The sequence below is a fragment of the Buceros rhinoceros genome, unplaced genomic scaffold, assembly GCF_000710305.1.
Source record: "Buceros rhinoceros silvestris isolate BGI_N320 unplaced genomic scaffold, ASM71030v1 scaffold3458, whole genome shotgun sequence".
Lineage (NCBI taxonomy): Eukaryota > Metazoa > Chordata > Aves > Bucerotiformes > Bucerotidae > Buceros > Buceros rhinoceros.
The window spans coordinates 6,163-33,596 of NW_010428422.1; the positions used below are offsets into that span (position 1 = coordinate 6,163).

Below are 27,434 nucleotides of genomic sequence, written 5' to 3' on the forward strand. Positions count from 1 at the left end.
TTTCCATATAAAGTTAAAGCTGTCAAGAATGCTGGAGACAAAAATAGTTTGAATTTCAACAATACTTAAAGTTATCTGTAATTGTAGATTGAAAAGACTTTAGGCACTGTTGCAGACTGTGTCCAGTACAAAGAAGAAGTTAAAAGTGCAATTGAGGAGTTAATCAACAACTCTAAAGAAGTCCAAGCAGAAGCTGAAAAGATCTTAGATACCGAAAGTTTACTGCAAGCTCAGCAACTACTGCTTCATCATCAGGTAGGGCAATTATGCATGTCCGCATATGATTATTTTTTTTTAAGGTAGAATTTATGTAATTACAAAATGTTGTTACGTCCATTAGCATAGCTCTATATTTAAACTTCAAAGAGTTATAAAGTATAACATTTATAACAGTTTCATATGAACTAGTATTGTTTTCATATAAAGTAAAAAGTACTTCATATTTTTTAAATGTTAATGCCCAAAGTTGAGCTTGTTTTTCAACATTTATTCAATATCCATTTATTTCCCGTGGGCACAGAGCACCTAAAAAAACCCACCTTCGTTTACTTGAAATTTTGGTTAAGTGTAGTTTGCAAATATGTAATCTTTTCCTTTTTACCTTCTTAAAGTTTGTGTGCTAGATTTGATCGTGGTAAATTTGGCCTGATCCTGGTTTTGGAAGTTTTCCCTACTTCACCAGCTTTGATATGACCCCAACTCTAAATGTTAGAGGGAACATAGACTGCTAGCCTCATCTCCTGTCTGGGTAGCTACTGCAGTGACAGATCTGCCTTCATTCTGCAGGGGTTGAACAGGAAGCTTGTTATGCACTGTTAATAGATCAAAAACTTCTATGGGCTACAGTTATAATAAATCACGAGTTTAATACAGCAAGAGTCGTGGGTTTTAAGGACAAATACGGGAAATTAACTTTGAGGTCTGCTCAGAGCTAATAAGAATAATTTACTGTTGATGTTTGGGCATTTCTGTAAGTCTTTCATATTAAAATATATTTCTGTAAGGTCAGACATGTCTTACTGTCAGACAATACACTACTATGTCTTAGCCATGTCTTATCTAAACTCTTCACTGTTTGTAAAAGATACTGTATGAGTTAAGGTTCATATTTGTTCTTTCAATACTCTACATCCCCTAACCCCTCCCCTCTTCCCGGGCCCAGCTCTGCTACCTCCTTCCGCACAGTGACTCAGGGGGGCAAGGAATGCAGGGTTGTCATCAGTCTGTCCCATGTTACTTCCACTGCTCCTTCCTTCTCAGGGGAAAAACTCACAGTCCTTCCCAACTGCAATGTGGTGTCCCTCTCACGGGAGACGGTTCTCCATGAAGTTCTCCAACTAGTGTGGGTCTCTACCACGGGCCATGGTCCTCTCAGTGACAGACTGTTCCAGTGTTGGCTTGCCTCAGAGTTACAGCCTTCTTTGGGCACAGTCCCCTGCTGCAGAGTGAGGTCCTCCGCAGGCTGCAGGCATGGGTCAACCTGCCGTCTCACCATGGACCAAAGGGGAATGGATGCTCTGGTGTGCCTCCCCACTTTCTTCCTCACTGACCTTGGTGTCCACCTAGTTGTCTCTCTTAATGTCCTACTCCTCCCCCAAACAAAAGAACTCCAGAAACAAAAGCAATCGCCCAACAGGTTTCTCCCCTCTTAAATATGTCAAATATTTCCTCTCTTAAATACATTATTGCAGATGCGCCAGTTGGCTTGGCCTTGGCCACAGGCAGGTCTGACTTGGAGCCAGGGGAAGCTTCTTGAAGCTTCTTATAGAAGCCTATAGTAGCCCCCTTCCTGGGCTACCAAAGCCCCGCCAGACACAAACCCAACACATTCCTCTCCTCATCTCAGCAAATCACATGTTTAAGAACTATCATCAAAATCTACATTAATCACGCAATCTTCACAAAGTCCACTCGCATCAACATAAATAACTTCCCCACACCAAAATTAAAATCGCATCATCACAATAGCAAACGGAAACAGACAATTTACAAATAGTCCCCCGCTTGTCCCTTCACCACAGGTGTAACAATCAAAATCCCCATGATTATTTCACTAACATTGTCAAGTCCGGTCCATGTTTTGCCCGTCACCTCTCCCAATTACTATCCTTATCTCAAATTTCTCTTGCCCCATGTTGGGTGCCAACAAGGACTGTTGTCGTTTGGGCTCAGCTGGCCACAAAACACCATGTGGCTGCATGCTCACCCCCTTCACTGCCTGGTATGATGGAGAGGCAAATGAGGAGAAAAAGGTAAAACCCCATGGGTTGAGATAAGGACAGTTTAATAAAAACAACACAAAAAGAGAAAAAACAACAGTAGTAACAATAATATGCATGAAATAATATATAAAGACAGTGATGTGCAACGCAACTGCTCACTACCCAGAACCCACCACTCACCTGCCTGAGCTGTGCGCGTTTTCCTGGGCCTGCTCCCCTCCTTGTGTGCTCATCATGAGGTCAGTATGGTATCAGATATGCCCTTGGCTAGTTAGATTTGGCTATCCTGGCTGTGCCCTTTCCCAGATTCTTGTGAACCCAGGACATTTACTTATAAGACTCTCAAGAATTTTTGCCACAGTTTACCCCTTTGTCTGTTACTCCCATAGCATACCCCTGCAAGAGCAGAAAGCGGTTTCATTGTGCCTGTTCCCCAAAGGGGCTAAAAAGTCTAATAATTCCTGTTGGATGAATCCTTTTAGCAAAGAACAAGGAGACTCCGTGCAAAGAGGCAAGATGTGCAACAGCAGATTTCCCAAGCTAAACAGCTGCAGATTGAAGGGGGGCTGCCCAACGCAGTGCAAGAGGATTTACAAAAGCTGGAAGGAACATTGGAAAACATGCAGCAGACTATGGAGTTCCGTGAAGAGCAACTGAAGGTAGGTCCTTTACAAGTACAAATAAAAAACTTGTGCTTTTTTTTTTTTTTTACTTAGGGGAAAAAGCGATTTTTTGAATGTACCTCTTAATTAGGAATCAGCACTTGCATTTTTTTTTTTAGTTTTTAAAAGTCTCAACTATTCAATCATGATAGATATTTTAAATCATTTATCTGTCGATATTTTTTTAGATGGGCCATCTCCCCTGATTACTGAAGATGACATTGTCCTTTAACTGAGAGTCCTTAGGGTGGATATTAGATTAATAACACCTGATTTTGTGCAAATATAGTTGTCACAACTGTTGTATGAAATACGTCCTAAATTTAAAGAAGGAAGAAAAAAAGTCACAGAGAAATCAAATGGGTTGCTCCAGGTTGTATAGCTAATCACTGACTGAACTGGGATTAGAATTTATAGCTTCTTGCGCCCATATCCAAGTTGTCCTCTACATTTCTTTAAGCAGAATGGTAATTCAGCTGTTTGCTATTCCATGCCAATGTTTAAAGAAGTCATCAACACTATTTTGCATGATAAAACACAAGATGAAAAACAAGATTGATAGTTCTCAAATAACTTTTAATGTAAGAGTTTATTATTGAAACCAATTTTTCTAAGGAATCCCATATATAAAGTCTTAATTTGGGTTTTGCTTTATTTCAGAATCAATACTTGTTTATGCTGTCATAATTGATTTGACAATTCAGTATTGTATATCAGTCATAATTCTACGTTATCAGAAAAGAACAAATAGGTTCCTATGTGTGAGTTTCCTAGGAGTAGGAAAACCCTAGGAGTGGCGTTTTTCTTCTAACATTTTACAGTATTTCATTAGAGTACTTGAAAATCCATGTGGTTGGCTACCTGTCACCATAAGCATCTGCATTTTTTAATTCAGACTTCTTATAGGATATTCAAATATAAGATTTAAATATTGCTGGCATCTTAGAGAACAGTGGTTTTTACACAGCGCAGTATCAATCAATGAAAAATCAAGGGAAAGCTTTGCTTTCATTGAGTTTAGAACAATTGCATCGGTAGAGTATATGACATTTCAGGAAAAATTGTTTCCTTTTATGTCAGGTCTTTCTCTTTTTCCCTTCTTCAATAACTTAAATTCTTTTTTCTTGCCTTTGATCTTTTTGTCTTTTTATTCCTGTTCTGGGTTTGTTTGTTTGTTTTTGTAGGTCACAATAAACAAATGGGAGCAGTTTGAAAGAGACAAAGAAACGGTAGTAAAATATCTCAATCAAGCAAGCTCTGCACTTGAACGTATCTTAAACTTTAGCAGTTTAGAGAGCCTTTCCTCAGAACTGGATCAGACGAAGGTATCCACTGTGTGAAATACAGCAGCTGAGATATCTTTCTGCCTTGTGTATTAACACGTAGTGAGCATATTGCCTTCAATCTTTGCATGGTTTCTAGTTAATGCCAGTGCAAATTGCATATACAGATTAGAGACTGCTTAAACTGTATTATATTGCTTGTACTATTTAATTACTGCAATTTAAGGCTGTAAATGCACACTTTTAACCTTCATCTTTTATCTCCTCTTTTCAGTCAAAATTGTCTGTATCAGGAAGGTTCTATCCTACCTCTTTATTCCTACGCAAAATACTAGTTATTACAACTTGCAATATAGGTAAAAAGTTATTTTATTAAAAGATCATGAAGAGTTACTCTAAATCTGGATCTGAAGTGCATGTATGGAAATTAAAATGATTTTGAGGACTTCCCATTTTATGCTCGGTAATCATCTATACTAGTGGGCTAAAGAGTGTTGAGCACTGGCCTATCAACATCAATAGCGTGCTCTTTGGCAAGGTTGTGTGAACTGTGGCAACCAGCACTCTTTAATGCTGGGGAGAAAAAGGAGAGACTTCTACGATGTGGGTATAAGCCATGGCACGCAATTTACCCTTGGTAGCACAGAATTATCCCAGCCCATCTTATTTACTAATACAGAAGTAATAGTAGCGATTTACTTTCTTAAGTGCTATGTTTTTCACGCTGTTTTTATTCTTTGATGAATCTGATACTAAGTTATATATATCTTGGTTATGCTCAGCATCCATTGTTCTGGTGTATGGGTTTAACATTTGTGACAGAAAATAGTGCTGAACAAAGTGAGATTACAAGATACTGTAGAATCCTCTCTGTAAATGGGTAGGATCTAAAGATTAAATACAGATTCATATAATCTTCTACTATTCACAAATAAATTTCTTGAAGAGCTATAGAATAAATTTTGATTGGTTAAAAACTTTTGGACACATAGTTTCCCTTGCTAAATTTTAATCAAGCTAGTTTGCTCAAATGAACATTTCTTAAATGCAGTCTGAAAAATAACTTTCGTCAGAGACTGTTTTCATGTATTTACAAATTCAGAATATACATATAGGATACAGGTACTTTTTCCAACCACAAAACTGAGAAAAAATACTTTTTGTGTAAATATATTCAACTGTTTATACTTGTGTCAATATGTCTTGCATCCTTACAGGAACTTTCTAAACAGACTGAAGCCATGGCAGTACAGGCTGAAAATTTGGTGAAGAATTCTTCTGAGATACAGCTTGGTTCAAAGAACAAGCAGTCCCTTCAGCAGCAGGCAAAATCAATCCAAGAACAAGTGAAAAAAGTAGAAGTTACTCTTGAAGAAGAGTATGTTCTTAACAAGTCCTAACACTTATTCTCTGCTCTAAGATTGTATCAGATTTCTAGAACACCTTGTCAGCATTTTGTGTTGTCTCATCAGCTCTGTCATTTACAGCTTGCTGTGGCATAGTAACCAGGTTATAGTACCAAATATGTCAAAAGAGTGTGTGCAAATAAACAAAATCATACATATTACAATATGTAGTTTATAAAACCGCTGTTGGCAACATTTAACCTGTCACTTCTCTATCTTCAAGACACAGTCTTGTGAAGAAGGGGTAATTAAACTAATTCATGAGGTACTAGACTCTCTTAGAAAGAAAAATCATAGTGCAAGTATGAAAAGAGCACATTTACCGTACTTGCCTCAATTGTCACTATTCCACTTTCTCCATAGGAATGTCAAGAAGTGCCTTCATTGTAGTTGAATGCCCAGATTTTGTTTCTTGGGCAATATCAAAAGCTGCTTCTGCTGCAAAAAACAAAAGCATCATTTGCCAAATTTTGTTTAAAAATTGAAAGTTCAAACTCCAAGAAAATGTTGATAAATCCTGTAAATATTTGTAGCTTTTTATATTTGTAAAAAAAAATCATCCCTTTTCTCAAGTAACTCAGTTGTTGAACTCGAGTTACCGAACTTAGCTGTTGCAATTCTTATTCTGTCTGTACCCACATGCGTGTATGAAATTAGTATTTTTGCATATATTAGGTCTGATACACAAATCATGGATATATCTGCCAATTCCATGTTATCTTACTAGAATTACTATGTAGAATAATTTGCTGTATAAGTTTAACCAGGTTACCACCACCTCCATCTGAGTACGAGCAAAGAGCAATGCCCACATTATTGGGTTTTCCCCCTATTGACTCTTCGGTGCCATTTTCTTCCAGATGTGAAAGAACAGTTGTAAAGCAGAATAACTAGCCTGTGCAGCAGATGTAACTTTCTGATTAATGGTGGTTTAATTATTTAAAGAACACTTTGTCCAATATGAAGTATTACAGTGATTTGCAGTCAAATTTTACCATATCTTGCTGAATACTTCACTTTATATGTCATTTTCTCCAATACTAGACAGAAAACTGGTGTGATTTTTCAATAGAAATTCATCTTTCCAACAATGAATATTCACTTTTAAAATAAGATAGTGTATTTTTAGCTGAAAGCCATCATTGATATCCCCTTCTCAATGAAGATACCAAATAGGTTTTAGTTGAATGTATGGATTATACAGAATGTCTGTGGTACTGTGACAGATAATAAAAAAAATAAATCCCTTCTGCAGAACATGCAAATATATACAACTCTCTATAGCCAACCTACAGAACATAGAATTAGTGTGTAAGGGTTGTATTGTACCTCACATCATCAATAAAAATCTTGGCTGAGTAATTTACAGTGAAGGTATTTGAAATACGTATAGTACATACTGTGCCAGTGGACAGGAAAGGGAAAGAAGAGTTGGAGCAGTTCTCCATAGTCAGCTACAGAACAAACATCTGTTTTCCAAGGAGATCATGCATAGCTGTGCAGCGGTTTTGGGACAATATTCTTTACAGCCTGTGTCTTTCGAACAGCTATAGGGAAGACATGTACAAAGGCAATGGATTTTCAGCTGTTGTGCTGCTGATTTTGTCCCTTGATTCTGATTTCCAGCTATATTTTATTGGGATTGACTTGAGTGAAATATTTTTGCACTTTATCTTCCTGCATATAACTTGAATTTGAATACACTCTGCTCAGTAAATGCCTGTTGATATTGGCAATTTTTTTCATTTTCATTTTGAAAATAAATGAGAAAAAATAAAAAGGCCAATTTTTACATTTTTAGACTACATCTTTACTTAAAGATTCCTCTAGCTTTAATGAGGGGGGGAGAAGAAACTAAAACAAAAACTTTTTAACATGGAATGGTTTTTAAGGCTATATTTAAAAGGAAAATGTATTTTGGAATTTTGTAATATTCAAACTTTTACGATGAAATTTTGTATTTTCAGTGAAATACAAAATGCCTGTTTGGCAAGTTGTGTGTAGGGCCTGCATTAGCACTGATTTCTTTACAATGATTTGAAAGGAGCAGAAACTTGTAAATGACTAATGTCTGTGCGCTCAGTTGTCTCAATTTTTGGATAACTGATCTAATCATAATTCCATATTATTTCATAGAAATCATATTTATGTTACTTTTCCTTTCTTTTCCTGCTATGATGAAATTTTTCATGTACAGCTGATATATGAAGCTGTACTCTCTTTCACCTCTTGATGTCCCTGACTGTGGCTAATGTGACTGTTTGAGTCTAAGAGAGAGCCAGGTTTGAATTTAGGTGCACAACTTGGTCCTCTAAACCCAGGAGTTTTTAAATTGACCCTCCTGTAGACTGACTAAGTTGCATTTTTGTTCTAGCAAGAATATGGGCAGCTTCATTATATTAAACTGTTTATTCTCTCTAATTAATTTGGTTAATTTTAGTATTAAAAGCATGGAAATGGTGAAAAACAAGTGGGATCATTTTGGCAGTAATTTCGAAGCTCTGTCCATCTGGATAGCTGAACAAGAAAAAGAACTGGAAACTTTGGAAACTTCATCATCTCCTTTGGACATACAGATCAGCCAAATCAAGGTGATTAGTTCTTGTTATGTTCAGCTTTAAAAGCCCATTTATCTGTGGTTTTGCTAGAGCCCGAATTGGAAAACCGAAATTTTACACGTTTCAGAACTACCATGATGTAAGAATGAAGGCACGCTTTGTACATGAATATACCAAGCAGCAAGGTTTTACATAAACTAAAGGAAAATTGTTACAGGCTGCCTTCTCTTAGTGTTTAGTTTACATATATGGAGCCTTTGTGTGAATTGTTTAAATTATCATTTAATTTATATTCTTCTTATTTTTTGACTAATCTCAACTGGTGCACAAAATAGCTACATAAATACAAGGTGTATAAAGCTTTTTTATTTTAAAACACACATCAGCTAGTGGGTCTAGAACTTGATTTTAATCTTGCTGACTGACGTTATAACTTGATTTATGTATCTTTTATGCTGAAATAATAAAGAAACTGTTGCTCTTGGTAGCTTGCAAAGCTACATACCATTTATTGCTATTATATTTACAGCGTCTCAAGTTCTGTGTACATTCCCGCAGATACCTAGTGGTTTAGTTTCTTATTGCTAAGGTGCATATTGTCTCTAAGCATCGCATTTCAAGGGCTGACTTCATATTCTGCCACAAATGAAAACGTACCTTCTGTGAAACCACATGTTTCTGAGGGGACAGAGTTCTTCAATATGCAGTGCTCACTGCCATTTTCTGTATTCTGCTTGCTCTCCAGAAAGCGCACAGATGTGCAGCTGCTTGCAGTCGTGGTCTAGACTGACACTAAGTATTTCCAAAGGATCCCGTAAGGCACTTGTTTCATGTGACTGAAACAGTTTATCTTCCCGTTCATAATTTGTTCACAAGTTTGCATACACCAAACAAATAAAATCTCTTTATTTCATCACTGAGTAATAAAACAATGCTTGAATTCTTACATCATCGTCACAGCAATTCAGAAACAGTTTCCTCGTGAAATAACATATATGCACTTACTCCACTGGTATACATTGTCACGCTTTTCAGTAGTTCATGATAGGATTTCAGAGTTTAAGACAGAAAATAAGTGCTTCAAATGTTATTAATATTGTAGTACAGCATGACAGTTCTTGTCTGTCTGAATGGAGCCCACTCAAGCCCTACTAGCCCATCCAAGCCAATTTCTCAGAAAGGCTGTTCCTTGCTATAGATGCAATATAGCAATTATCTATATGCAATATAGATGTTCTAGATAGGCAGCATTTTTTACACTGCGTTGCAAGTTTCTGAAAATCCCATCATAATTCTTCCTCATTTAAACATCATGACAGAAGGAAAATGGTCAGCAGATAATGTTCATAAATGTCTGAATGAACAGACAGAAAGCAGAGAAAATCCTCCAGATAAGGCTTAGGGTACACCATTGTAACTCATTGAACAAATAAGCTCTACGTGAAATGAGTCACCTAACTTCTGAGGCATGGACGTAGCTGGAGATCTTCAGCAGCATTGGCTTGTGCCTGCTTTTGAAGAATTTTTTATGCTTTGTTTGATGAATTACTCTGTGTCACAACGCTAATCAGCATATTTAGTTTGTAATTTCTAGTACAGCATATTAGTAAGGAATACTGCAACACGAGGCAAATAAATAAAAATTAGTGTGTTCCCTGACATCTTTGGCTGACCAGATAAAAACACTGGGGTCAGCTGAATGTAGTTATCATACATAGTAGTGCCAATACTCTACTTTTGGTGACAGTGATTGCATAGCCCAATGACTTCAGCAAAGCCAGAGTTTCACCTACACATTCCATTGAAATTCCTGGTGGAACAAAATGACAGTTACCATAAGTAGTTACCATTGGTGGCAGACTCAGGGAGTGTTTGAAGGCCTCAATTATCCACCTTCTTTTATGTAACTGGGTGAATTTAACAGAATAGTGTGGGAGTGAAAAAGCGCTGCCTCATTTTGTATCTGCTGCATTGTTAGATAATTTCATCTTCAGGGTTACAAATCCGGTATTTTTCCTCAGCACCGCATTCTCATGTAAAAATACATTTTATAATCCTAATTAATTCAGAATATATTGCATAAAGAGACACTATAAATGCTTACAGCACCACATTTTTTTTCTGTACCGTCACCCTGCTAATTCAAGACTGAACGTTGCAGTAAGCCACTCCTGAGCTTTATAATGGCAAAAAAGGTACCATATTTTTATCACAATTATAGCAAAAAGGTGGGCACTTCCCATGGTTTTTTGAGAGTACGTTTGAAGGAAAGTTTTTGGTTGACTTCATACATGTACAAATCTCAACGTTTTTATATCTGAGAATGCTATTGCCTATTTCAGTTTCCGAGAGCACTCATGGCTCTTTCAGCTCCCTCCCAATGAATATTTTTCATTGCTTTTGAGAACTCCATGGGCATGCTACATCAGCAGAAATTAGAAGAATTCTGTTGTGAAAAAAATCTTATTTCCAAGTTCACTATTAATATTACCGAATAAATAGCCACTGAATGTAAGACCCCATAAGTTTCTGTCTTAGATTTAGCTTTTAGGTTTGCCTCTAATTTGCAATAAAACCAAGTGCAAAATAGTAGGAGACAGTTGCTGTCACGCAGCTGATGAAATGTAAAGCCAGTGTTAGTTTGTCTTTATTCATGTACTAATTGATGTAGAAGACAGCTGAAAAGTGCCATAGGCTATTATCACCCTTGTTTCATGGTTTCCTCTTTATTCTGTAATGTGGTTCTTTATTTAATCATCTTCCTGAAGGCACTCACCCTACCTCATCATCTAATTTAATTTATTCTTTATTATACTATAGAATTTCAAATTAGAAAATGAAAACAATCATGTCTTGGATTTCAAATCATAGCGTGTTTTATTTTGTAACTGAAAACTTATTAAACACGAGTAATCAACTGTTAGGTTTCAGCTCTTGTAACAAGATTGTTTTCAGTTATACACTCACTTTTTTTCATCGTGTTTATTTTGAATCTTTAGAACCATCTTGTCTGCTTACAAATATCAGACACTTCAAATTGCTCTTCATAGATGCTGTTTTTAGGGCGGGCTGTTTCTTAAACCTTTCCCAGTGTAAATTTCAAGAAGAAAAGGGGAATTTACAGGGCGTATTAAAGACTTTTTTACTAGTTATTTCAAGTGGTCAACGAACTCTTGTTAACTTTTTTAATGAAGAATATTAGCTCAGGTAAAAGAAGGGAAGTGGAAAATTTTATTCTGATAATTAGAAAACCTATTGTGCTTCTTTATTTACTATTACTTTGCATTTTAGGTTATTAATAAAGAAATAGATGGTAAAATATCGGGAATCTCAAAACTAGAAGAGGAAGCCAAGTCTTTTTCCCAGTTTGTTACCTCTGGAGAATGTGCGCGAATTAAAGCCAAACTGACTCAGGTCCAAAGGTATTGGGAAGAGCTAAGAGATCATGCACAGAGACTGGAAGCAACAATTACAGGGAATGTGTCAGCACAGCAGAAATACGAAGAAAGTCTTAAACAGGTAGACAATGCAAAATCTAATTTATTGCTTGCAGCAACGTATAGAATTAATCTTTATTTTCCAAAAATTGAATATAAAATGCGTATTATAATAGTACGGACCAGAATATTCGAATAGATTTGTAAGGCAATTGTCAGACCTCTATACACAAATTTGTGCTTTGTATGACATAAAAGGCAGGTTCAGGAAGACACTAAATTATACACACTCAAAATATTATGCCACCTTTTAGAAAACCCAAGTGATTCTCCTGGATATTGAACTAATAAACCACATCCATATTTCTTACAAACACTTTAACGTCAATCTTGGGTTCTTAGTAGGTCATAATAATAATAATAATAATAATAATATTATTGCCCCAGTCACAAAGAGCTGAGCACAGTTAGCATCTTTTAACTTCAAAAGGCACTCAGCACTACAAAAGCTTAGGATATAATATTCTGTTCACACTAAATATTTAGGAGATGTTATTTAAACCATCATTTACGTATTTTCTGTTGGTTTTAGACTCTCTGGTTTGCCTTTTCTTCATAGGTACAGCAAGCAGTGTCTGAATTTGAAGCTAAGCTAGCTGAGCCTCTCACGTCATGCTCTTCATCAGCAGCAACGTACGCAGCCCTTCAGGATTGCACGGTGAGCATGTGGCCACTGAGTCCAGGGAGATGGTGGCACGCTGACCTCCTCACAGAAATGGAAATAACCTTCAGATCAGGGGCTGCCTAATGCCACACAGCCCAGGATGGGGGCAGGAGGAGGCAAGGGCTTCCCGTTGGGGTGGGCAGCCCCAGGAAAGGTTTAAGCAGGCTTCCTCAGCTATTTCTTCTTGCAATTTCAGACAGGCTTGGAAAGTTTTTTTCCCCACTCTAGAGGAAGGAAAGCCTAAAAGTATGAATAGTATACCTGATTATACATGAAAAGTATAATCTTCCAGGTTCTTGGTTTTAAATTTATACATTTTGTAATTTATTACAAAAACCAGAAGATAAGAAACCTATCTGGTAGGCATTTTTCCTTGGAGATTTTCATGAAACTTGGATCTTGATATAGAGAACTCTGATTTTAAAAAAAAAATCAAAAAAATCCAAACTCATTGGAAGAAGTTTTTCTTGGATAATTCAGAAACTGGACAGAGTTTCAACTGACAAACTTTTATGGGTGATGCCAGAAATCCATGGGTGTTTTGACATTTGGTTCAGTCCATTACAAAAGGAAAACAAACTGAATTGGTATTCAAACATCACAAAATCCAAAATCTCAGGGATTTTGGTGTAGCATTTTTGCCCATGTCTATAAGTTTGTGATGTGTTCCTCACAAAACAATCGTTATCTTTCTTTCTAAGAAAATATTGTAAAAACCTTTAGACATACTGCTCTTGCAGTAAAATGCATTTAATTTCTTCTGAATTTAAGTGTAACTACTTCCAAAAGCTGTATGCAAGGAAGACCTGGCCTGTCTGCTTCAAAAACACTTGATACTTGCTCAGAAAAAGTATTTTGCATATGGATAATTATTTCAGACACCACATGTAATCATTATTGTTTCTGGCTTTTAAACTTTATGAATATGCTGAGTATGCTCTTCTAAACTTCTGTCCTGCCTACAGGTTCATGGTGATTCAATGCCATAATGTGAATTTCTTTGTTACTATTTAATTTAAACGTCAGCAGCTTGTTGCTGTATAATTCACATTTCCCCCTATATATGATTCCTTTCATGACTGTAATTATAACCGTTACTACTGTTACTATTGCACACCTGTCAGTTGGAACTTTAGTGGTCTTACATGTATTTTATTTTGTGCTTTTCTAATCTACTACATTTCAGTCACTTTCATAGGAACAAGTTTCCCCAGTCTCTAGAAACAGCAACACTGGAAAGTCTAGTCAACATCAGATTCCATTTCTGTGAAAAAGCCCTTTAGCTAATACTGACAGAAGTTCACAGTAACTCTTCCCTGCCTCTCCCATGTCATGACATGGCTGCAGGTTTGGGAAGCCTCCTGTGTTGGAGTGAGCTTTTGTATTTACTGTATATGTATAAATTAGAGCAGCTCTTAGATGCTGGGGAGTTTGGGCTGCATCTCATGGCGGTTCAGAAGGTCTGGCCCTTTTGCTGCTGACTCTTTTTTCTTTAATGCTGTTCTTAGGCAAGTCTTCCCACACTACAAGCTAGTTGACTGATATGCTTGGGACATTGCATCTAGGCTAGATGGGAGTGAAAAGTAACTTATGCAGTGATTTCATGATCTGATGGATATAGCATTGCTTCAAACTTCAAGTACAGAATTTTTCCCACCATCTTTATCGTGGTTCTATTGTTTATGTATGTGATTTCTGTTTCTTTTACATATTTGTTAGGACCTTTGTCATACTGTGGAAAAACTGAGCAGCTCTCTGGCCTCTCTCTCGGCCTGTGCCAGAAAGGTGGCCAACAAAGAAAAAGCTGCTCAGGAGGTTACAGCATTACAGCAGAAATACGAAAAGGTGCTAGAAAATGCTAAAGAGAAACAGACCTTGTTAGAAACTCTTCTGGCTCAGTGGCAGAAGTGAGTAGACTCTCATGTCTGTTGTGATGCACCTTCTCACGGTTATTGTGTGAGACTGAGGGGACGACTTAACGTTGGTAACTCTGTGCTGCAATTTTGTTAGGCAGGAGAAGGAGCTGTCTGCCTTCCTGACCTGGTTGGAGGGGTGCGAAGCTACAGCCGAGCCTTCAGAGCAGTATGTTTCTGCTGACAGAGTTAAACTGGAAGGTGAACTGCAGTCAATGCAGGTATGTTTCACCTGAAAGTTTGTCACCCTACATTTCCTTGTTTGTTTCTGTGTCTTTTAAAGGATGGACTTGCTCAGTTGTAGTCTGACAAGTCAATTGCTTCTGGACTTTGGGAAGTGTTACCACTTGTCACAATTTATCAAAGACAAGAAAATGACAGGAAGCATGTTATTTGCAAATATAATATGCCAGCTCAAGAGAAATAGTGCCCTGATAGATGCTATTATCTGTCAAGGAAGGACATTGGTCTCCTTGCCAGAGGATCCTTTGTCTAGAGAAATTCCTTTGCTAGAAAATGTGATTTTCTTTTTTTTCACATGTGAGGAAAGTTGCTCAGATGACAAAATGCTCAAAGGTTTTGAATTCACAATGAAAGTCTGATTTCCGATTCTTTTTTTAAAAATACAAGACTTTCATCCTAATCTAAAATATGCCTTCCCTTGGAATTTTTGCTATTTTGTTTTTTAGATTAATATGAAGCAGTTTGCCATCTTTTCCACCCTCCATGAAGCCAATGAGTCCATAATTTCAGTTTTAAATATTTCTGAAGAAATTATTTTAGGTTTTTGGGTTTTTTGTTTGGGTTGGTTTGTAACATTTTCTCACCATTCTATTGCTGCACACAAAATATGTTGTGAAACTTAGTCTTGATTTTAGCCACTTTCATTGTACAGTAGAGCTACATGGAAAGGTCACACTTTCTCCTGAAGAAAAAAAAAAAAACACTTTGATGAATCCTTACTGAATTATAGTTGCAGATTTATCTAAGAGGTGTTGAGTACATGCTTGTCCTGATAGACCTCAATTCCTCCAAGGATTTGACTGTGCTTGTTCACTCGTCCCAAAGTGATGTACTGGAAATTCCTAGCTGATTTTTTATTTTTATTGTTATTTTGCATAATAAGATGCCATATTTAATCTCAAGGCTTTACATTCCATTGTTTTTCCAGGATCTGCGAGCAGATATTGAGTCCCGTGCTTCAGTCTATGTGAGCCTCTTACAGTTGAATGAGTCACTATTCCCAACAGCTTCCAAACAGTGTGTGAAAACAATGAAGGAAAAATTTGAGGAGCTGGATGGGAGGTGGAAAGTTTTACCACAAACTGTTGATAAAAGGTTTGTGCTTCAGAATGTTTGTAACATGTTAACTGAGTGTAACCAATATCCAGATGAGGAATCCCAAACCTGAAATAGAGTTTTTTACAGTATTACCATTAGGAAAACAAAGGTTCATAAGATGCATATTGAACCTTGAGCTCCCAGGAGTGGCGAGTGGGGAATCCCACAGATTCATCATGCTGTCTTTTTGGCATATTGTCAAGCTAATTTTTTGATAGAAGAGTTCTGTTCGAAGGAGTGTGGGGCAGGAAATGAAGATAACGTTGCGTTTTCTGTTACATTTTCTGAAGCAACTTCCTAACTTACTTCCAAAATCTGTAATATCTGCTCTTTATTTTTTCAGTTATATGATTTATCTTGTGCAAAGCCACACTATTGTCTTTTTAAACCCACTTTGAAGTTTTTCTTTGCCTTAAATACTATAGATGTTCACGTTAGGCCGTTGGCTCACGTTAGGCTCAGGAACACTGCCTCCATTTGTGAAACTGTATGTTATCATAAATTCAGATTTCAATTGTTTTGATGATGAATATACATGTTTTACTATATGTAAAGGAGCTTAAATAATAGACCCTGGCCAATGACATCATCTTCTATGTCCTTTATCAATATGACAGTTTTACAATATAATGTTCTTCTACATAGCATTTAATTTTGAAAGTTATGTTGAAATGGGGAGGTAAATAACACAGCCTTTTTTAAGGTCAAGGTTTCAAAATCTAGTTCTGCTAGGTTCTGAGTACTCCTCTGGACATGTTCCTTCTTTGAATTGCATTCCTCTGAGCAGACTTCTCTCTCGCTTCAGTGGAAGTAGAGTGCAGTTACTCACTGCCTGCCTAAGCTCATGAGACTCTCGTCTTACATGCAGGGTTGCAGATGATAGGGCAAACAGAATTCCTGTGTCTGAAAAGTGAAGTTGAGCTTCCATCAGTGTCATTCTCTTTGCTGGGAACACCCCCATTGATTTTTATGGGGGCACTTCTACCAGCTGATGTGAATAAAACAGTGGAAACAGGAAAGAGCCAAACTGGGTCTTTCAAGTGTTGTCATTCCCCAGTTAAGCAATCTACCAGCAGTGATCACATTTGTAACATGAATCACCATTTCCTTCTTTCCTTCCACCTGGCATTGATTTTAATGCTGCCCCGTCAGCTGTGGTTTTGATTATGGGAAGTCATTAGTTTAAATCATATTTACTTCTGACATTCTATAGGATCAACTTCCTTCAATCTCTTGTTGCTGAGCACAGGCAGTTTGATGAGCTCTTACTCAGGTTTTCAGACTGGATTAAGCAGTTTCTTGCTGAACTACAAGCCACTTCAGAGATAAACACAGCTGATCAACAGCTAGCTGCATCTCACAATAAGGTAAACTTTTGGATGTAAATATTAAAGAGAGAAGATTGTATAGTATATTCAGCTAAATATTTATCTAAAACTAGAATGAGGTAATTTATTTGTTTGAAAACCAGTACACTGTTGTGGTCACGTACAGATTTGTGTTATTTGACCAGTTTAAAGGAAAAAAAGTATCACTGAACTGTTCTTAGTGAAAACCCCTCAGTAGCACTTTTTTTGCTCAGAAGTTTACTCCTAAAATGTTTTCTGAGTTTTGCTTGGAAGAAGAAACCCAGCCCTGTTTTCTTTCTTTCTTTCCCATAGAACCACTCAATGGAAGTTGAAAGTAAGAAGCAGCAGTTACAAAGTCTGAAGGAACACGTAGATAAATTGTGTTCTTTCAGCTGCCCAGAGGACCAGCAGACATTGCATGGAAAGACTGAAGATTGCTTTCAGATCTTCCAGGAGGCAAGTGAAATAACTAACCAAAGACAGGCAGCTCTGGATCAGCTGCGGGTATTCCTGGAGCTCCACAGTACTGCATCAGGAGTGCTCCACCAGCTGAGACAGATGGTGGAGAAAACAGGAAATATGGATAAAGCGAAGTCTGAGTTACTGGAGAAGGAACTCAGTGATGTTATTCAAGATCTTAACAAGCTGGAATCTGTTGCCATCAGTTTGGATGGTTCCCTTACGAAGGCCCAGTATCATCTAAAACACGGCATTTCTGAGCAGAGGACCTCCTGCAGGGCTGTGGTAGATAATCTCTGCTTGGAATTGGAGGCAGTTCAAAACCTGCTAGGAACCAAACAGAGTGAGGCAGAAGCTCTGGGAGCCCTGCAAAAATCTTTCATGGACCGTAAAGAACAGCTACTGAAGAGTATTGAAGATACTGAGGAAAAGGCTGACAAGGAGAGCCTGAAGGAGGCAACACTACAAGCCCTGCAGCAAAGGTAAAAACAATATTAATGCTTGATATTGGCACTTCATCATTTGCTTGAGGTCTCTATACTTTTTATGGTACATTGGAGGCATGTGTAAATGTTATGCCTGAGTGTCTTATTTCTTGTCAGGCATCTATGGATCCATATAACTACTTAATAAAGTTTTGTAAGTGATTGAGGTATTTAGATGGAGAGAGGACATGAGCAGAACACTTAGCAAGTCCTGGTAACCTAAGAAAATATTTGTCTTAGAAATTTATTTTGCCTGAACAGCTCCAAACAGCTGTTAGAAATCCCATATAACATAACTATCTCTACTCTGACATAATTGAAGACTGTGTATGTGCCGAAGGAATGGAAACACTTACTGTAAGAAAGTATTAATCTAAATATTTGAGTATATTTCCAAGTCACGGTGTGAAGATATATGTGTATCTAGATAATTGTATAGCTGTATATGCATAAAAAAAATCACGTTCTGAGCCCAGTTGTAGCAGAAAAAACTTCAGACAACTTTGTTTTCTGAAGATATTGTAGGAGATGTTAGAAAAGGGTAAATTATGCACAGTAAGTCTAACAGCAATTGTTTCATTCTTTCTTTCTTTTGAAAGAAAACAAAAACGTGAAGATAAGTAAATTTGAAACCTGCCTTTTAATTTGTAGGTTGAGGATCTTTAACCAATTAGATGAAGAACTGAATTGTCAACAGCATGAACTCCATTGGCTCATGGATAAAGCAAAACAAATAGCCCAAAAAGATATTACACTTGCTCCTGAGATTGACAAAGAGATAAATCGCTTACAATCTCTGTGGGAAGATACCAAGAAAGTTATACATGAAAAGTAAGTAGATCGTAGGCTTAAGGTGAGAAAAGAGAGGGTTCTTTTATTGGGGGAAAGAGACACAGATATTTACATTTAATATCTTCTCACCATATTAATCCCAATAGAAAAACAGGGCTTGTAGTTAAATACTGAGTAGAAGATAAAACACGTTATAAACCAAGATATTTGTATCAGTTGTAATTATGCTAATCATAAGCCACAGATAGGTCCTCAGGACAGTACTTATACTGAGCTTTTAGTTGTATGCTATTGTTTACTCTTCTGAAAGATGAGAAATCTCTACTGAAGTTTCAATGTCATACCAGCTAGCACTACTGTCCCTCCGGTATGTGCTTCTGACAACCCTAAATCATTCTTAGACCTAAGTCCTTCTGTCTGCCCAAGGGACCAGGCTCATCACAATCATTAATCAGTGATATAAGACAGTTTTGCAGATTAATGAAAGTTGATTAAAAAAGGAAATAAAGAAAATATATGCTCAGTTTATCCTTTTCTTTGTCTTAGCTACCTCTTCATCATCTTCAAAGAAAATTTAATTAATTTCTTTTTAAACTTGCTTAGTAAAATTAAGTGCTAGGTTCTTTTTATACTGCTTCATCCTCAATGTACATAAATTTTGTCTAAGTGCAGAAGCAAAACAGTTCTAAGCCTGGCTAATACTTCAATGGGCATATGCAGTTTGAGGATCCCCATGTAGCTGCTCAGTTGGTTGACAAGTCAAAAAAGAAATTTCATTTGTGGTGATTTTTTTCCCTTTGGTATGTACACTGTACTGTTATTCTGTTTTCTTGATTGACATCATACAGCGATTTGTAAATACGCTGCCCCTTAGCCAGATCATTGTATTATTTCCCTCTTGAAATTATGCACAGCCACATGAATTGCATTTCTGATGTTTTTTTCCAGCTGAATTCAGTCCAACTTTCTAGTGCAGTTTTAAGAGATATATAAATCTGAACTAAGTGAAAGAAAAGCATAGCTTTGTTTAAAAATGTACATTGCTCCTTTTTCTTTGGCACTGATGTTAATTCATACTTCATGTTGTGTGTTGCTGCAACCTTTTCTTACCAAGTGGTATCTGCATACACATGCCAGAAGCTAGACAGTACCAGCCTGGTGGTGAAGAAAACATAAAACAACTGTCCCTGCCTTATAGATGCATTATTGAGGGTAAATGAGTTGTCCACATTTCACATTGGGGTGGTCGTTGCCATCTTTATATCTAAAACTGAAAGATACTGAGGTGATTCTAACATAGAAATAATGTTATTTTTTAAAAAAAATTACTAATTTAATTTTAAATATTTTAACTTTCTCATGTAGACATGATTTTAGACCCTCCTGAACCTGTTTATTTTGGAGAGCTCTGTGGAGCATTCAGAGAAGAGCCAGCTCCTAAAGCAATTACCTCTCTTTCTTGGCAATGTCATGTTTCTCAAATTCCTTTCATTTACAAACACAGTTCTGCAACTAAACGTGTCCTAAGTATTAGTCTTCCTTCTCTCTCTTCATTATAACCAGGAATGGCTTGAATAGGGTTTTTTCTTCTGTTCATTGTCTTGACAGAAATAAGATTTCTGGAGAGGGGGTAGAAAAAATTGTTAGGCCTGTTCTTAGGGTTATTCTATTCTCAGTGGAATGACAGGTAAGTTTAATGTAATGTTTTAGACCCAAAAGCATGCATCTGACAATTGGAGGACAGAATAGTCAGACTTACCTTGCATTGCTTTCATCTACCTTTGCTTCTTTTTATCCCCAAAATATTCCATATTAAACAAAAAAAATTTTAAAAAATGACCCATGAGTGCCAGCATCATTATAGTGTGGTTTCCCGTCAGTAAGATGCTAAAGAGGAAGTGAGAAGCATGAATTCAAGTTTTGGTTTTTTCTTTTGCTCAAGTCAGTTGCTTTGCTGTCAAGTATATATTTGAGATGGCAATTCATATCCTGTCTCTTCAGTGAGATGTTTTGTGATGTATGGATGCACAGTGATTTGTAAAATCTAAGTATTAATATTACCTTGGCTGCCCAAAAAATGTTCAGCATTGCATCCTGATTTTCCCATAGTGAATCACTATGTCACATTGTCTTTCCTTCAGAAACATGACGGCAAATGGTGCTAACATGGCTTTTTTTCGTTACAGAAAGGAGCATTACTGCATTCTTATTGATCTTATGAAGGAATATCAGAGCTCGAAGTCAACAGTAATGAAAGTCATAGACAGTGCTGACAGTGCTTCTGTGATCAAATCCATTTGGAAGGACCAGGAAGATGTCAGGCGAACTTTATCAAAGGTAATTACATATATTTTCATTTGAGGAATTTAAATGATCTTTGATTTAGATGGATTTTTCTGTTTGAAAGGTGCCCTTGAGCTTTGCTCAAAGTTCCTTGAATTTACTGTCAAATCTTGTCACACTGACATTCAGGGTTTAAATTGTACCGATTCTGCTGAGGAAAGAATATAGTCTTTTAGCATTTTGGTAAGATCCATTAATGTGTATTTGATTGCTGCTATTTATAATTTTAACACCTAGAAGTGCAAAATGTTAATTTATGTGGAAAGCATAAATTATCTGTTCTTTATATAAAATACCTTGAGAATATATCCCTATGATAGTATGAAAGTATATTTCCAGTCAACATACTTTAATGTTTTTCCATATTGAGTAATTTTATAATAAATGAAAGTCAAGAAAATAAAATGAATTTTTTGCGCACATTTCTGATGTGTGCAATTCTTAGGTCTGTCGCTTTCCCTAAGTCAACTTATTCCATGGGTGCAATGTTGATACTGGTCATTGAGCAGACATAAGAAGTTTGGATCCCTGCATTGCGTTCTTTTCATGGGATCCTATTTCTAAAATTATAAATTCTTCTATCCATCAGCCTGTCAGGAAGAGCAGTTCTGAGTTAAATTCAGAGGATAATTTCATTTGAAAGTCAGTTGAGCTCTTCATTAAAAATTCTTCAGTCAGACCTGTATAAACCTTATTCTGAACTTTGTGTATTTATGGCTTCTTTTTAATAGACATTTTAACTGAACTGAAAGCCAGAACAGAGCTTGTCATCCTAACAAAGAAATGTTTCTAGCTTTCGTATGATTCCTCTCCTTAATGTGAGCCTTGGGCTGTGAAGAATTCCCTGCTACAACAGTGGCCACATCTAGGCCTGAAGGAGTTGGAGCACAATAACTCTTTTGCACAACTCCTACTGTAATAAATTAGGCATGGCCACAATGTGTAATACTAGTTAAAGAAAGAAAGTATGAGATGCTTACTGTGAGCCTTTCTCAGTATGTTGTCACCTCTTCAGTGACAGTGTTTTCAAGATTTCCCTATGTCTAGAATTGCAAACTTAGTAGCCCTGAGGATTTCGTCTTATTCCAGAACTGATTTTAGATACTAGTGTAGTCAATGATGCGTTCTTATTGTTCAATCTTAGACATGTAAGGTCTGAAGAGTACAAAAAAAAATTTTTTTTAATTGCCTTAAGTCCCAAAGATGGCTGATTACCAAGTGGTGAAAATCCAGAATTTATTATTTCCACTTGTGTACTTTATTTATAAGAACAATCATTCTGTTTGATCATACTCATGAGAAAACCATCTCAGTTGCTCTGTATTTTGTGGCATAGTTAAATATTAGATTGTGTGCTGAATGAGAATTATCAAATGTAGAACATAGAGCACAGGGCTAGGAATGGGTGCCTGGAGAACTGGATTTTATTTCTTTCTTCAAGGCTTCATTAAACAACAGAATTTTTTTGTCCACAGCATGAAGCCGCTAAGAATGATCTGAGCGATAAACAAAAAGACCTGGATATTTTCACCAATAAAGGAAAACATTTGTTAGCAGAATTGAAAAGAGTGCATAACTGCGACTCCACTGTGGTGAAAACAGATATGAACTGTACGGTGGACAAATGGCTAGATGTAAGAGCGGGGCGTTTATATGCTGAATACAGTTTTTAAGTTGGGCTAAGGTTACAATAATAGTATTTTCTTAGAATCTTAGAGTGCAAATGTTAGTAAAGTTTACGTGGAAGTATATCTGAAAGAGTTAACTGTAGGGATTTGACATCCATTGTACAAAGTTGTGACATCCATTTCAGAGATTTGAAACAATGTCTTATAACAACGTACGAGTGTTACTAGAATAAATTTGCTCAGTGCACACTTCTGACTATAAATTTGTATCGAATTCTTACCTAATGCATGCCAGTGTTGCTTTACTAAAATAGACTGAATAAATTAGGCAGTGAATTGTATTAAGCTACACCATAAAAGATGTATGTTAAGAAAGACAACATCATAGCAGAGAAACATAATATAAAAGCTAATATTTTACATTTTCGTATTTATACTGCTTTATTAGCAAATTTCTACATTACATAGGAAAGGTAAAGCTGTTTCTAAAGATAAAGTTTCTTTGAACATGGAAGTCTTTCCCAGTAAGAAAATATAAACATTTTTAGAAACAGCCATATACAATTTTTGTTCATTTTATGCTCTGGGTAACTAGAGTGAAATTAGAATAGAGAACTTAGACCTAACTCTAAGAAAATTATTTTGCCTTACTAATTATTTCTGATGCACTTGTCTTACAACTGACTGCAAAATGAAGAAATCTAAAATTAATTTATGAATGGTATTGATACATTTGACTCTCCTAAAAGGTGTCTGAAAGAATTGAAGGCCACATTGACCGGCTGAGTCTAAGCGTGTCTCTATGGGATGACATCCTGAAAACTGGAGATGAAATGGATGGATGGTGCAATAAGTGCATTTCTCAGCTGAATGAAGGCATCAGCAACTTGAGTAACAGTCAGAGAATGGAGGTTCTCCTGAAAGACTTCCAGGTGCTTACCTATATTCAGTGATAAAAATGGACCAAAACCTCAAGTGCTGTCAGGCACTTGGAGAAGTTGCAGGCCACCGGGTCCCCTGTTCAGGCAGTGGTACCGCTAACCCAATGGCTAGCTGACAACATTCCAGTCCTTTTTTGAAGTTGCTTGCTTCTGACAGAAACAAGAATGGCACATCTCTTACTAAATCTAACCTCTGGAGTTGTTTTGGCTCTAACAGTACATGACAATGTAGTTTTACAAGCACAAAAATTTCAGAAAGCATGACATTGGACTGAACTCTGTTCCAGTAGAAGCTGATCAAAATTTTAGATAACATCAGCTGAAATTAAGCACAAAATCAGTTTATTTCTAAAATCTCATCTAAGAAGATATATTCTCCAAACAATAAAAAAGATATCCTGGATTGGAGGGCAAATTTTAATGTCAGGTTCTAACAATTTCACTAAGATGATGTCTTTCTTTTCTGGATAGTGTTAAACCGTTTTAGGAATCTAGCCAGTGTTCAGAATGCATTCTGCCTTTATTGGCTTAAAATATACACCAGATCAACCACACAATGAGCCACATTCTGCTTCAGTTGAAATAAATGATATCTTTAAGAAGATGCACAGTGGATGTATACAGGTAGTATGAAAGAATATGAAAAGGTGCTAAATCAGTATTTTGCACAGGACAAGCTTTATCTAATGTCTTTCTGATTACTACAGCAATCAGACCACCTAAATTGATCACTGTTAAAACTGATTTGGAGTAAGAGCAGCCAGTGCCCAAATCACAGATGTACCTGATTCACAGGAGGGCCAGAATTGCAAGAGACACGAACATTATGTGTACATTTTCAGTCACAGAGTGCATAGTCCATAATAGCGGGTTTCTTCACTTTCTTTTGCAAAGGCAGGAAGAAAAGCATATCACAGACAGGATGGCCCTGGCCTTTCAGCAGTCAGAAATAGATGAGCTTGGATGGAAACGTTTTATATGGTCCACAGCAGGGATCCCTTTCTTGATCAGTCACTTAATTTTATATCCTCCCTAGCCCAAAATAGCCCCTGAGTATTCTTCTGGAGACACCTGAACTTCTATTCAGGGCAGATGTTAAGTGCAGAAATTTAATTCTGAAATCTACTGACCAGTCTTTAAATTGGAGTGATCCGTTTGAATTTTTCAGAAATTTTGTGGCATGGTTGATAACATACACACCAGTTACTTGCCTAATTTTTCAGAACTGCAATTATACAAATTACGATTTTCACTTTGGTACTATGTTTTTTAATAAGTAGAATATTTCTTTATAACTTGGATCTGTATGAGCACAATAAATATAAGGCCCAGATATGCCATTTTTTAAATCCTGTTCGACATTAAAATTTATTTCTGTGTCTTATTTTTTCTTGAGAACTAACTTCCTTGTAATAAAAACTAGAGAGCACATGTATTATACGCTGCATGCCATTGGGTGGAACCTAACTACCACAGCAGATTTTTCCAGTTGAATAGACAATGATATTCCCAGCCTTATTCAGCCAGTTTTAAAAAACTAAAGCTGTTAGTGCATCCTAAATGCTAAAAATGTCTGTGGTTATTTTAATGGAGGGGAAAAAAAATCTCTGAACTGAGTCTAATAAAGGAAAAGAGAAGGAAGATTTTTAGAGAAAAAACCTACTAGAACAACAATGTTTTCTCTCTGGTTGCTATACTTTGTTAACATTTTCTTTCATTTTTGCAATTAACAGAGCATCCTTCTGAAGGTCTAAAGCCTTCTTGTAGTTTGTTATGAAACTTTGACCACATTTCTTTTACAGTCTGAAGTCAAGGATAAAGAACTGAAGTTGGACCAGCTTAGTTCCAAAATTTCAGATCTTAAAGAACTGATTCATAGTCAAGAGCCTCCAGCAGACCTCCAGGTAAAATAAAGACATTGGTAATCCCAGGCTATGCTCAAATAACTAAGAAACTCCTCCTGAAGTTTTGTCTCTCCTGTACTGCCTTTTGCTTTCAAGGTGACAGATACCGTGTTATTTATATATATTGTAACTATTCATTGTTCACATTTCCTTAGTTAACTTTGATTTTTTTTTCTGGAAAAAAGTATGCCATAAAGTAATTGAACATTAGAGTTGTAAAAGTATTTTTTACTAAATAGAAATGGAGTAAACAGTTTCTAAGGTAGCTAATCAGATATGATACAGATGATATTCTCTAGACTGCACAACATTAAGCCATATCGTAGATGAATGCGTACACAGCTTGCCTCTTTAAAAGAATTATAAGGCAGTAAAATATGGTCATTTGCTTTATCAAACCAAAAATCTTCTTTAGTGGACTGGAATTAGTGCCCTGAATGAGCCATTACAAGAGAGAGGTAAAACACAAACACTGAAGATGAGTTGCTGAACTTTTTTTTATTGGCTAGGTCCTTACCTTTTATGGTGCTAGGGCAGATGCAAAGCTAAAGGATGACTATTTTGGATGTTTGATTTCAAGCGGAAAATGGTGCATGAGATTATTCACTTGCAATGTCAGAAGTTTTAAAAGATAAGCTGACTTCTGCAGTTTCACAGGCAGGGAGATACCTCAATAGATTCTGATTTCAAAACCATTTCTAATTTTTTAAATGGAACTTTATATAACTCTCAAGCCTTGTTCACATTTTGCCATGACCGTACAAGAAAGCCTAAATTGCCAATCAGATAGGGGTCAAGAACCCTATAGTATAAAGCTATGCAAATTATATGGAAGGCTTATGTTCTCCCAAATTGTTTCCTTTACATGATAGGTTCAGAAAATTCAGGTTTAATAGTATGTTTCATAATAAATATCTTTCCACTTATAGAGCCAAACTCGGAGCAAATAATTTTACAGAATATCAGTTAGCCAACAGACACATATTTCCAACTACTATGATAAATACAATCCAAATCTAAATCATAACTACAATAAAATAATTGTAGTCGATATATAAATGCAATTTGAAGATAAAGCCATACAAACTATAAATCCCCAAATTATTTGCCAACATTCAAATGCCAAATAAGTAACCTAGGTATGATCAGCTCATTCCTAAGACCATAAACAAGTCCTTAATAGAATTTTCAGTAATTGTTCATTATAAATATTACCCTATTACGAATTATTTTACTTTTTATTAGTAACGTGCACTACTGTCATCTACTATATTTCACATATTGCTGTCTCTGAACATGTTAATGGGCAATACTCTAATTTATTTTTTACTGTCTTCAATTTCAATCTGCCTTACACTGAGATACTTTAAGCCTTAGTGCTCTTAAGTCTCACCAATTGATATTTCTTTTTACAGAGCTAGTTGTGTTTAGGTCATGTTCTGTATATATGGTAAATTAGTAAAGGAAAAAGATCAACTCTTTATTTTTTTAGAAGTGGATAATAACTTCAACAGTTTGCAGTTTGGCTTTTTAAAAGTTAATATCCCTTCTTTCGATTGCTGTATATCTGAGACTTAATCCTGAATGGTTGCTATTTTTTTATTTATGTAAGGATCTTTAGTTATAGATGTAAAGAGAGCAAAATAATCATTGTGTGACACCTTCCTACCTTCCTTTTTTTTTTAATAAACATTCACAGTAAAAAATGTTTTATTTAAATGCTTTAATACATAACATTTTGCTTTTAGTTTATAGAATCAGATTTGAGGCAGAAGTTGGAACATGCCAAAGAAATGTTGGAGACAGCAAAAGAGACACTGAAAGATTTCAGTACCCAGAAGATGCAGTTACAGAAGTTAATTGATCAGATGACAGATTGGTTAACAAAAGTGGAAGAGACACTGTTAAGCTGTGCACATAACCTGGATCCTGAAGCTCTAAATAAAGTGAAGGTCAGTGCCAAAGAAAACAAATATGTTTCTCTCAA

At 36.3% G+C, this 27,434-nt stretch overlaps 1 protein-coding gene across 1 annotated transcript in view; it reads left to right on the forward strand.

The window, feature by feature from the left end:
* The window catches only part of LOC104498826 (nesprin-1-like), a gene marked incomplete at both ends in the record, with an annotated part of 44,433 nt that overhangs the window by 5,534 nt on the left and 11,465 nt on the right, over positions 1-27,434 (forward strand). The window contains 18 exons of the mRNA XM_010142249.1: positions 88-255; positions 2,705-2,881; positions 4,069-4,209; positions 5,385-5,545; positions 8,014-8,164; positions 11,423-11,650; positions 12,188-12,286; positions 14,012-14,199; positions 14,303-14,426; positions 15,377-15,543; positions 16,760-16,913; positions 17,208-17,836; positions 18,491-18,670; positions 20,818-20,968; positions 22,450-22,608; positions 23,352-23,534; positions 25,346-25,447; positions 27,196-27,399. Coding sequence (XP_010140551.1) covers positions 88-255; positions 2,705-2,881; positions 4,069-4,209; positions 5,385-5,545; positions 8,014-8,164; positions 11,423-11,650; positions 12,188-12,286; positions 14,012-14,199; positions 14,303-14,426; positions 15,377-15,543; positions 16,760-16,913; positions 17,208-17,836; positions 18,491-18,670; positions 20,818-20,968; positions 22,450-22,608; positions 23,352-23,534; positions 25,346-25,447; positions 27,196-27,399 — 3,366 coding nt within the window. The remainder of the gene's footprint in view (positions 1-87; positions 256-2,704; positions 2,882-4,068; positions 4,210-5,384; positions 5,546-8,013; positions 8,165-11,422; positions 11,651-12,187; positions 12,287-14,011; positions 14,200-14,302; positions 14,427-15,376; positions 15,544-16,759; positions 16,914-17,207; positions 17,837-18,490; positions 18,671-20,817; positions 20,969-22,449; positions 22,609-23,351; positions 23,535-25,345; positions 25,448-27,195; positions 27,400-27,434) is intronic.